At 41.2% G+C, this 13,119-nt stretch overlaps 1 protein-coding gene across 2 annotated transcripts in view; it reads left to right on the forward strand.

The window, feature by feature from the left end:
* The window catches only part of MAP3K7CL (MAP3K7 C-terminal like), a 59,372-nt gene that overhangs the window by 28,347 nt on the left and 17,906 nt on the right, over positions 1–13,119 (forward strand). For both annotated transcript variants that reach the window (XM_006126076.4, XM_075910433.1), the window contains exon 4: positions 12,532–12,647. In XM_006126076.4, the coding sequence (XP_006126138.2) occupies positions 12,532–12,647 (116 nt within the window). The remainder of the gene's footprint in view (positions 1–12,531; positions 12,648–13,119) is intronic.

Raw genomic sequence — 13,119 nt, forward strand, 5'->3', positions numbered from 1 at the left:
CATCAAGAAGACATTATTTGTGGCCCTCTAGTCTCAGAAAATTTACTGTGTACTAATTATGCAGCAGGCAAAGCGAAATATAAAAGTTGAATCATTCTGACATATTACAGTTAATGAAATAAATAAATCCGTATGCAGAAATTATCAGACTGCTCAAGTAAAGCATAGTTGATATAAATAAAACTCCCTTCCACTTCCTTTTGTGTGCTGTCCTTGGCCTCAGTTCAGCAAAATACTTAAGCATGTACTAAGTACCATTGAAGTCTGATGCTCTCTGAATACAGATGGACTTGTGCACATACTTAAGTGTTTCGTTGCAGTGGGGTCCTGGGTCCAGTCCTGTTTCCCACACACTGGATTTATGGATTCTGTGGTAGTGAGGACATGCTTTCTGCATTTAGGAGTTTGCTATGGGGAAGTAATAGCAGTTGCCCCTCCCCCTCAAAGATTTTTTTTCTGACAGGGCTTTCTTGATTAATAGTCCTATGAAAGGTGACTCCATTGATTGAGATCCAAATTTTTAAACTTAGGTGTCTAACAGATATGCACCATATTTAGACGTCTACTCAGCACTTAATGCTTGAAATGGATTTTTAGATTCCTGACTACAGATGAACATGTCCAACTTTAGACACCCAAGTTATTGGTCTCTGTACTATGCCTCTCCAGTCTTTGCCACTGATGTGTTTTATTCCATCTGAAACTCCTCTCTGTTATGCTTTTCACTCTTGTTGGGGGTTCCTCGGAATGTAGTCATTGAGATTGTTCTTATAAAAATAATGTTATATATAATATAAAAAAGTTCTTATAAAATAATGAAATTGTGGTCCATTGCCTTACATGAAATCATGAGCTTGATTCTCAGCAGTTCCAGATTAATGCAGAATAACTCTGTTGAAATCAGTTGAGTTAGAGAAGCATAAAATTGATGAATCAAGAACATTTGCCTCATTTATAAAGTCACAAGTAAATTTGTCAGATTTTATAGGAAAAGCAATGAGTAGAGAAGTTCACTATTTATGCAACTCTTCTGCCAGTCAGCAGCAACAAGGGCCGGATTCAGTACTATGGGTTCCTTTTCAACAATACAACTCAAAACCGCTTGAGCCTTCATGCAGTGCTCTGGGATAATTATACATCACCCACTGGGTGCTTGAAAAAAGCAGTACTTCTCCTTTTGCAAGCAAAGAATCTGAATATAGCAAAAACCTTTTAATAAAAGGAGGGAAGTAACTCAACATCGATTTGGGAAAACATGACAAACAGAGTTCATAAACATAAGTCATGAGGGGAAAGACCCATGCCAAGTAAGTTGGGCAGTGCTCCGTACCCCTGAGTTTCTTATGTCCAGCAACACAAAAATTCCTTTAGTGTGCCTGTGCCTTCTCTACACCCCTCACAGTTGCTGTCTTTGGTCAATGCAGTCCCAGAGTTCAGAGGTCCTCTGCAAAATTCTCCTCCCACCCTGAGTGAAAAGGTGTTAAAGTGTAAGGAAGCACCTTACTTGCTCCACTGCTCAGAATTCACTTGCTGCCCATCTCTGCCAGCTGCCCTACTGCTGCACCTCCATGCAGGGCTCTGCTCTGGCCCTCTCTGCCAGCCACCCTATTGACCGCTCCTCTGTGCTTCTCTACCAGCCACTCTTCTGGCTGCTCACCGTGCCTCTGCACTAGCCACCCTGCTGGCCAGTCACTGAGATATCTTCAGGGTCCATCACTTAACACAGTGACTTCAGCTGTTAATATGGGAGCCTCACAGATGGTGCACACTGGGCAGTCTCTTGTATCAGAGATACTATCCCAAAGCAGATCTAATACTTAGACATAGGTATCGGTGATTTCAGCTCTGCAGCATATAATGAGACTCTCAACTGTGTCTAAATTAACTCTTTTATTACACAGTAGAGAGTAGGGATGTTAATGGTTAACTGGTTAACTCTAAGCCTCACCTATTAACAATGAGGCTTACCAGTTACAGTTAACTGGTAGGGGCTGGAGCAGCCCCTGCCCGCCATGGGCAGGAGGTTGCTCCAGTCCCACAGGGCCCACTGAGGACAGGGGTGCTCTAGCCCAGATGGAGTAGTCCCCATCTGCAGCCGGGGGGCCACTACAATTCAGCCCCCCTCCCTTTAAATCAGTTAACTGGTTAAACTTTAACATTTAACCAATTAAGAAATTACACAGGATTTTACATCCGCAGGAGAGGACAAGCCAAATAATGTCTAAGACCATTAAACAGGGCCAATACCACCAGGTACAAGTACCTGTCTCCATCCTCTCTTAATTCACTGGGCTTTGAAACCCATGTCCCCTGCCTAGCAAATGCCATTTAGTTCAGGGTAAGTCCCTCAATCAAGAAATGCCAAATATAGTTTTGCTGCCTTGGATTCACACAACAAGGATAACAATCCTTTATTACTCCTGCCCCAATAAGAAGGAGACTGGGCAGGAGTAACACCAGCCAGAAGTGAACATTTGGCCAATCAATTCCATCATTCTGAGCCACTAAGCAGGGTGGGTATGCCCATGCAAACAAGATCAGTCCCTGAAGTCCACTTCCATAGCTTATCACTAGGGGTGTGTCTAGACTACAGGGTTTTGTCGACAAAAGTGGACTTTTGTCGACAAAACTATACCTGCGTCCACACTACCACTGAGTTCTGTCAACATAACGTCGACAGAACTCAGCAGTTTTGTTGACGCTGGTAAACCTCATTTTACGAGGCATAACGCCTTCTGTCGACAGAGTTTCTGTCGACAGAAGGTGTTATTGCATGTAAACTGTCCTTTGCGTCTACACTACCATGTCGACAAAGCAGCTTGCTTTGTCGACAGAACTCAATGTAGTCTAGACGCTCTTTGTCGACAGAAGTTTTGTCGACAGTATCTGTCGACAAAACTTCTGTCGACAGAAGCCTGTAGTCCTGTCGACAGAAGCCTGTAGACGTACCCTAGATGTCAGGAGAGAGCTCATTTAGACTTTGCTTACATGTAAGAACAGAAGAATGACCATAGTGGGTCAGACCTATAGTCCATTTAGGCCAGTGTACTGTTTTCCAATAGTGGCCAGTGTCCGAGGCATCAGAGGAAACAAATAGAAGAGCACAATTGTCAAGTGATCCATCCCCTGTTGTCCAGTCTCAGTTTCTGGCACTCAGAGGTAGACAGAGAGGTAGGGACAACTAGAGTATGGGGATGCATCCTGACCATCTTTGCTAATAGTCATTGATGGACAGATCCTCCAGAAATGTAACCAATACTTTTTTTAACTCAGTTATTCTAATGGCCTTTACATCATCCCCGGCAACAAGTTCCACAGGTTGATTGCATGTTGTGTGAAGAAGGACAGGTTTGACCTTCCTGGTCCAGTACCCTTGGGACCTCAGTAGATCCAAATCAGGGAATTTTCAGGACCAGGGAATGTCAAGGTTCTCCTCCCAGTCATCAGCCCTCCTCCTGGGCACAAGCCCTGGCCACTGAGCTCCACTCCTGTCCCTGGCTAGGGCTGCACTCCCCAATGGCAGCCCCATTGCCGCCAGTCCCACCCTAGGCTGTGCTCCTGGCCCCAACCAGGACTGCGCTCTCAGCTACACTGACCCTGCTGCTCCCAGGCATGCTGGATCCTCTGCCGATAGCCCCGGCCAGGACTGCACTCTTGGTGACTGGCCCTGCTGCCACCAGCTGTGCTTGTGAGTCTGGCTGCCCCCACTTCCAGTCAGACTCTCTGGTCCAGCAATATCCATGGTCCTGCTGACCACAGGTGTTGCCGGACCAGAGAATATCAGATTTTAGAATTTCAACCTGTACTTCCTTATCTTTGCTTGTTTGTTTTAAACTTACTACCTATTAATACCATGTGTTGTGAAGGAGTAAATAACAATTCACTCTTCACTTTCTTCACACCATTCATATTATAAACCTGTATAATATCCCCCCTTAGTCACCTCTTTTCTCAGCTGAACAGTCCCCATCTTTCTAATCTTTCCTTACATGGCAGCTGATTCATACTCCTGATAATTTTTGTTGCCCTTTTCTGTATCTTTTTAATTTCCAATATATATTTTTAGGATAGGATGTCTAGAAATACATGCAGTATTTGAGGTGGGAATATACCATAGATTTATATAGTGCCATTATGATATTTTTGATTTGTTATTCTTCTCTTTCCTAATGGTTCTTAACACTGTTTGCTTTTTTGACTGCTACTGCACGTTATCCACAATGACTCCAAAATCTTTCTTGAGTGGTAACAGCTAATTTACAATCTATCATTTTGTAGATATAATTAGGATTATGTTTTCCAAGGTGCATTGCTCTGTACTTATCAATATTCAGTATCATGTGTCATTTTGTTGCCCAGTTATCTAGTTTTGTGAGATCCCTCGGTTTGTAACAGACAAGGTTAATAGCCAATCCTGTTTGATCTCTATCTTTAATAATGACATTTTAAATGGTAGTGATGTTGAGTAAAGATGTACAAATTATCTTGCAATGATATAAAATATACAGTATTATAATTTAAAACATTTAATTCTAAAAAAGGCTTAATATCCTATATTTGGACTTTATGGTCCACAAATGTATCAATTTGTTCTGTAGTAATAACATTATGGCTATTATGTTGTTGTTAGCATTTATAAGACATCCTTACCAACAGTATTGGAGCACCTTCCTAGAACTAGAAAAGAACCAGATCGTTCACTAGCTGAGGCCCAAACTCTTTCCACTCCCTCTTGAGCTGCTTGCTTTGGAGGAATCAGAGCCCAGTTGTACAGTTCCTAGACGGTGAATCTGACCCATCCTGTTACTTTAGAAGGAAATTAATTGAAGGGCTGTGGTTACACAGTGGAAGCTACCTACCACACTCTGAGAATTAGCACTTACCTAGATGTCAGTGTAGTACCCATAGTTGCTATTGTTATGGAGTATGTTGCAGGACATTGTAATCAACACGGCAAATGCTCAAGAGGTCGTTGCTGGGTTTTCCAAGCTATATGGCATGCGTAGAGGGAACACAAATACCCATTCTGCCCCTCCACGCCAAGGTACATCTGACAAAAAGGGCTATTATGGTGATGCTATCTTAATGCATTATAGAATATGTCTATTCTGGAGCTGGTAATATAATTTTTAGTTGAAGTAGATACACTTGCACTAGTTCTGATTGAGCTACTGCAATAAAAACAGTAGAATCCATAGTGGTGTTACCTAGGGATGTGAAAAGTTAACTGGTAAGCATCACACTTAACAGGTGATGCTTACTGGTTCTCCGGTGGGGGCTGGAGCAGGGGCTTCTCAGGCCACCCGTGATGTTTAACTGGTTAACCCAGGGGTTCTCAAACTTTGTGAAACCGCGACCCCCCTCTAAGTTGCTCATGATCCCCCGGGGGGCCGGGTCCCACAGTTTGAGAAACGCCGGGTTAACCAATTAAGTGGGATTTTACATTCCTAGTGAGAACAATAGGACTGCTAGCCACTACAAGTATGATCCCATTCAAGACTCTAGGAACTTAGGAACATAGCATATTGTGCTGCTGCTGCTGCACTTCTATTATGACCTTACTAGCTCAAATTGAGGCAAAGCTACCTGAACTGGAAACTACACCTCTAGCTCTGTAGTCATATCCAGGGTAGCTGATCTTATATGTGTACACAGGCAGACCAGATAAAGTGTATGATGCAGATATTTTTGTGAACTCTAGGCCTCAAGAGTGGACACATCTATGCTGCTGCTATTCAACAACATTTCCATTAATATTCGTCCCCACATATATTCCCAGGGAGCATATATATTCATTGCTGCCTTGACACTGAGACTCCCTATTGTCAATTCTCATGATGTTATCATGAGTCTCGCAGTATTTAGTGTTTTTCTTTAAGCCTGGAGTCATGGGAAGTTCAGTTCTTATATTATTATGAAAGTTTCTAGGCCCCATTTTCCTGGTTGCAGAGAAAAGCTTGAAAACATGACATGAGTGCACTCTAGAGGCCCTCAAATGGAAGGTAAATAGAAAGAATCCGAAATTTTTATTTTATTATTACCATATTTTCCGGCGTATAAGACGACTTTTTATACTAAAAAACATCCCCCAAAAATTGGGGGTCGTTTTATACGCTGGGTATAAACATACAGGGAGTCCACGACTTGCAGGTACGAACGGGGCTTTTCTCGCCCTGGAGGACACGGACTGCGGGACCTCGCAGTCCCGCCGCCCATGTACTCCGGGGCGAGAAAAGCTGCTCCGCGTCTCCCTGGTCTGCAGACCAGGAAGACGCAGAGCAAAGCCACAGAGCAAAGTGTGCCTGGGCTGCCCCGCTGCCCAAGCCCCTCCGCGGCTTTGCAAAGTCTCGGGGGAAGCTGGCAGCGGGGCAGCTCAGACACGCTGCGGCTGTCCCGCTGCCGGCGTCCTCAGAGGCTTTGCTCCCGGTGTCCCTGGTCTGCTGGAGACGGTCCCCAGCAGACCAGGGACACCGGGAGCAAAGCCGGGGAGGCGGAGGGGTCCCGCGCCTCTGAGGCTTTGCCAGAGCCGCTGCAGCTTTGCTCCCCGTGTCCCTGGTCTGCTGGGGGGGCGCAGCTAGTGCGCCCCCCCTCCCCCAGCAGACCAGGCTTTTGTTGTGGACCCTGGGGCAGAGCAGCTGGGGCACTGCCGGTTGGCCTCTTAAGGGGGGGTAGTCTTATACGGCGAGTATAGGTGAAAACCTATGTTTTAACTAAAAAATTAGGGGGTTGTCTTATACGGCCAGTCGCCTTATACGGTATTGATTTCATGTTTTTAAGCCAGCCTCATGATTTTTGGAACACTTGAGTTTGGCAGTGCTGCCATTTACCCAAACCAGGACAATTCAGTTACAAACTTGGTGGGTATAGGATGGTGAGGTATTAAAAAGGTTCGATACAAAGGGCAGGTTGACAGGTGACAATGACGAACAATCATTGAAAGCTGCTTTCTTCAAACACCGAATACAGATTACCAGCATAAAAAACAGCCTAATCCCTTGCTTTTCTATGGAGCTTCTTTCTAAACTCTTCCTCCAGGCCCTACTGGGTGGCATTGTGTTACACTGAAAGAAACAGTGCACGTATCCTCACACAGAAGGACTGCTGACATGCAGTTATATTACAGTGTCTCTTAATATCTGATTATTGCTTTTTGTATAATGTTAGTGGAAGCCTGACTGAGTGTTCAATAAACTATGGAGGCTTTAGGCCTTGCTGCAAATTAAGCACAATTAGACAGATGGTTTAATGTCACCTGAAGTAGTGAGTTTAGTTAATGCTGCTTGTATTAGCTCGGTGAACCAAATCAGAACAGCTTTGGGCACATATTTTGGCAGTGCAGCAGAATGATGTTGGATGACGCTGAAATAAAAAGGATTAAATGTTGGCAACAGTGACTATTAAATGTAACTGTTTATATTGGTGGAGGCTTTTGTTTTGTCTTTTGCTGTAGATATGCTTTCTATATTAACTGTATGGCACAGTAAAAGTGATAATGTATTGAGAATAAACCAAAGTATGCCTGTTGGATTCAACATAAATCTGGTAAAACTCATTAAGTATACTAATATGCAGGCCAGACACAAACAGTAGCCAGTGCAACCTAACAAAACATTACTAAAGAATGCACAGACTTTCAAGACAAAGGACAAGAAATGTATGTTCTTGGAATCCCCAGTCTTTTCTGCTTTTTAGTAGTTTTGGATTGCTGTGGAAATGGATTGTTGGGGACCAACAGGACACTAATAATTACATGTCATTATACTGTGAAGGTGTGATGGTATACGCTGAACCACTGCAATAGATTCTTTGAGATAATGGCACTTCTGGCTTTTGCTCTTGCATTTGTTATTTCAGGAGTTGCCTCTGCAGACTCATTTCTTGGTGGTGATGGATTTATTCCCATATTAATTTTCTGTTTTCTTGCCTAAATCAAAAAGGTTTTCTCTTCTCTGCACATTAACATTTAGCATAATCCCTCTGCAATGCTCGTCAGTAGGTCAAGAAAGAGAACTCTTGTTTTTCTATTTCTTTCCCCAGAGATGGCACTTTTGACTCCAGATGCTTAGCATTTCTCCTGCCCAGTGATGGATTCGGTGGCCCGGTCAGCCAGTGGGCTAACTAATCCATCCATGTCCTAAAGAATACACTTTAGCTACAGGATTCCAGTCCTCCTTTCTTCAGAGATTCTCTTTTATTTCTTCAAAATAACACAAGTTTTGTGTATCAGGCTGTCCTTTTCCTCCTTTCACTCAGATTCCTTTAGAAGAATTTAACTTCCTCTACAAGATCACACTCCACAAGCTGTTTCTCTGGGAGTTATGGCAAGTCCCCCTGCTTCTGACGGGTATTTGCCTGAGAGTCTTACATAAACCAGGTTTTTTCCCCTGGCCCCAGGACTCCCATAAGACTCCCCTCTCCATGTAACATTCTGGTATAACTGTGCTACTTGCATATTTGTTTTTTGTTTGTTTAGTTGGGTGGTTTTTTGTGGGGTTTTTTTGTGAGGACCAGGTGATCTTCAAGATTTCACCTCATCCCATGCCTCACAGCATCAAATGGGAAGCAGCTAATTTATTACAAGGGGTCGAACCTAACTCTCTTTAAGGAGACAGCCTATAATATGACCACTACAATGAGAAAGTTTAGCAGCTGGATTTTAAATTTTAATGGATTTTGAGGGGTTAACTTGGCATTTTAAGAAAAAAGCAATGCTTTGGGGAGGAAACAGCAAGGGAAGCAGTTTTGAGAGTCAGCAACTGGTTTGAAGTGAGAAATAGCTACAAAGTCTCAGAATGACTAGATAATTTTTAGCTCTCTAAATATATCTTGAGTGGGAAGCTAGAATATGGAAACTGAATGCTGCTCTAATTTTCAAACTTCTGTAAACTGGGTAGAGTTAAAGAAACTAAACTTTTTCCTTTAAGGATCATAGTTTTAGGGGCTCTCTCACTGAGTCCTTTTCAAAGCCTCTGTTGTAACACACTTGTGCACTGGTTACTCTGGTGAATAGCTTTGGCTCACCCTTGCATTCCTGGAATAGAACACTGCAACTTCTATATTTTTATCTTGTTACATGTATACTCATTATTTGGGTGACTATATGGATGGTGCTGTGGCTCACCCACAGTGAAATACAATTAAATCCCTTTCTCAGGAAGCATTTTCACTGCCACCCACTAATGTAATTACTAGGAAACATGATTGATTGGCTCCGCTAGGTAACAGATGGCTTTAGGATAAAATGGGTATATATACAGAGGTAGGACCCTCCTCCTCTGAATGCTCCATTGCCTGTTGGCCAGTTAGAGGGATGTGAGCTGATTGGCTCTGGCTTACTATAGTCATTTATTTTAAAACCTAGCCTAGGGATTATCAGGCTTCTAATCCATTTGTAGTTGAACCCACTTTGAACCCACTTTGCTTCCTTATATTTATATAATACTAGAAGATTTCCCTGGCATTGCTCAAATCCTTAACTCAATTTTTGCTTTTTTTTTTTTTGAAAATAAAGTGAAAATGTACATGCATCATTTAAATCATGTCCCCCCAGCTGGGACAGATCCAGGTGTCCCCTTCACTCCCTAGCCAGAGTAAGGAGTGCAAACTGTGCACTTCCCTTTGCTCCCTGACAAAGGGAAACAGCCAGCATTTTCTGTATGTTTTTCTGAGAAGCAATCCCATTCCGGGCACATCCCATTTTCCTGGCACAGCCAAATCCTGATCTTACTTTGAGTTATGTATGATAAGAGAAAGCTGTATACCGAATTTGGTGGTCCTAGTTCTTACTGTTTAGGAGGAGTTATTGAACAAACAGAAGGATGAACAGGCAGCAAACTCACATATATAGTAGATAAGAACTGTGGGGGTTTTTAAATTTGCTGTAGATTTTGGTCGACCACCTGTTTAAGGGGCCAGAAAGGAATTTTTTTCCCATTGGGGCCAAATTAGCTGAGATCTAGTGGGTTTTTACATCTTCCACATAGCACATAGCATGTTGGTTTAAATAGGTATAAGATTTAAGAATTTAATTGAGGAATTATAAGCGTGTTAGTTCAGACCAATTTCCAGCAGGTGTATCCAGGGCAAACAAAAGAGATATGGGATTTCACTGGTGGACCCCAGGTCTATGGAATAAGGAGGACTTAAAGTTATTGCAGACTGGAGTACCTCTTTGGTCCTTCTGTCCTCTCTCTACTGGGGAAGTGTAGGGAATTCAGCAGAGCAAGCTGAATCCATGGGATAGGCAGTGGGACATCTATGCTGAGGTATGAGCTATCTGATAGATGCCCTGTAAATCCCGAGATAGGCCCTCCTGAAATGTCTGGTATGAGGTGGGTCAGAGAGGGCCTCTCTCCAATGTTAAATTTTAATATAAGTTTTGGCCTGCCTTTTAAAATCCATTCTTGTGTCTGTCCTCATTCCCTTGTGTGTCTTGATGAATGAGAAACTCTGTCTCTGAGGCTCTGACCTCTCCTGGACTCAAAACAGTTTCTTGCAAACAACTACTCCATAGCAATATTGTTATAAACCTCTTAATTTAAACCCTCAGAACCCGTGTATTGAAAATGAATGTTTGTACATCCAAATTTCTTGTTACATACAATTAATTCAGATGACCTGTATCACACATTTTTCTTCATTAAAGTACATCTGGAAGAGACTCGCTGTTAGTAAATACCCTTTGTTCTGTCTGTGTACGTAGATTTAATGAAAACTATGTTTTATAACTTTAGCTAGAGCAAAAGATTTCAGAGACAGAAAAAGGAAAAACCCAAGTACTAGTGCTTGCCATTCCCACCATAGTCACTAAAAGCATGTTCCTCCCTAAATAGAAGAGTCTAAATAGAGCTATGAGGGGTAGAAATAGATTCACTTTTATTTCAGAGGGCAATTGGATGCTCCTTAGCTGAACAGTAGAAGAATTATTTTTAAGTGTTTCCTTTTGATTTAAACAGGTGGCTTAATCATGCTATGTGGAGTTCATGTGCAGTTGATTGATTCATGGCTACTAATTTAAAAAATATTAAATTTCCTACAAGCAGTATGGACAAAGTGTGAGGCTCATCTCTGATGTCTGAATTAAGGTGCTTTTTTTTTTTTTGAAAGAACCATCAACTTCGACTCCCCCAAAACTGTACTTTCAACACATTAGTTGTAATTAATGAAATCCCAGAATAGGGTATTTTTATGTGGTGTATTTACAATAGTGGATTTCCAAAGTTTACAACTTTACATTAGTCTTTTAAAAACAATGTGTTGTACTAGCATAGGGACAGCATACAGTGAAGTTATATAGTGCCAAAACTCCTATTACTTTCAGTGGTGAAAGACTGGATCCCTATTATCTGAGTACTGTAAAGTAAATGTTTTCATTGTCCTCATCATTTTGCACTTCTAAAGCACCTTCTATCACAGGTGCTTAAAACACTTTACAAATACTAGTGATTTAAGTTTCCCTTCACCTCACCCCCAAGGTAAGTACAGTAAAACCTGTGTTATTCAGCATGCTCGGGGATTAGGGCATTCCAGTTACCGGTATCTAAAAATTCTGGTTATCTGAGGGTCCCATCAACCTAGGAAAAGCCAATGGACAATAATAGTAAAACTCAAGTTTTTAATATTGGTAGTTTTGTAGTGTGAGGCAGTTGGTCTCACATTTCTATTTTGAGTTAAAGATGATAGTACTTCTTAAATAAAAAATTGTTAAGCCAATCATGGTAAACCAAGCCATGGTTAACAAAGTTTTCTGGTTAACAAAATTCCGGATAATAAAGGTTTCACAGTACTACTAGTTTCCTTTTGCAGATATGAAAACTGAGATGCAGAGAGATGTACTTGCTCAAGGTCACATCAAAGACCTGCACATGCAGAGCTGAGATAGAGGATAGGGTTGAAATTCTGGCTCCCTTGAAATCAACTGCAAAACTCTTCCCCAGATCTTCTGGCTAACTGTCATGTTCTTTAACTATAAGACCATATTCCACAAAGAGGCATGCTAGGAATAGAGGGGAAAGCATGCATTTGAAAACAAAACTATTCAGTCAATGGTTCCTCTGTATATCATTTTATAGATTTTTATGTTTGAATTAGAGCTCTTATTCAAATCAAATTAATTTTCTGCTTGATTCTGCTGTGAAAATATAAATACTATGTTTTATATTGTGAGATGAATATAACTGGAGACCGAAATTTAGCATGATCACTTTACTGTATCTGACAAAGCTGTCATATAAAAGAGAATATTCTTCTATAAACACAAATTTCACAGATGGCTTGCAAAGGCAGCAAGGAAAATTATGAAAATACTTGGAAGATCAAAAGGCTTATGTTTACATATGTTAGATGGAAAACAACAGTAATAATATTTGGTCAGTCCAGCACTCCTTGAAATAAACAGAAGTTTTCTCTATGTAAGGGCAACAGGATTGGACCCATAGATCATATCTTGGTTTTTAAATAGGCAAGATTTTACTTTATAATATTTCAGTCACATGCAAAATAATTATATTATGTTTTCTTTTGTTTATGAAGCCTCTGCCTCCTTGTCATGACTCTAAGGAATCTATTGAGGTGTTCAAACAGCACTGCCAAATAGCAGAAGAATATCATGAAGTCAAAAAGGAAATTGCACTGCTGGAAGAAAGAAAGTAAGTAACTGTTTTTCCAGATAAACCTTAGTATATACTTATACATTAATGCAAATCACACTTATTTTCCTTTGAAGAAAAAAATTCATAATTATTTAAAAACCATTTAGAATATGATTTGCGGGCTATTGAAGGAATAGTGGAAAATGCTGCCAGAAGTAACTATTAAAGAAAAACAGCATTTTTTTATTTGAGTAAAGAAACTAAAAAGAGCAAAAGCGTGAGAGTATGTCTACACATCAAAGTTAATTCAAAATAACAGCCGTTATTATGAATTAACTTTACTAGCTTCTGCACAGGCAAACCGCTATTTCAAAATAATTTCAAAATAGTGGAGCACTTATTTCGAATTTGGTAAACCTCATTCTACAAGGAATAACGCCAAATTTGAAATAGCTATTTCAAAATAAATGCTGTGTAGACACTTATTTCAAAATAGGGGGCCTCCAGCCTGGTGGCCACTCCAGCTTCA

This window comes from Pelodiscus sinensis, chromosome 1, assembly GCF_049634645.1.
Source record: "Pelodiscus sinensis isolate JC-2024 chromosome 1, ASM4963464v1, whole genome shotgun sequence".
Lineage (NCBI taxonomy): Eukaryota > Metazoa > Chordata > Testudines > Trionychidae > Pelodiscus > Pelodiscus sinensis.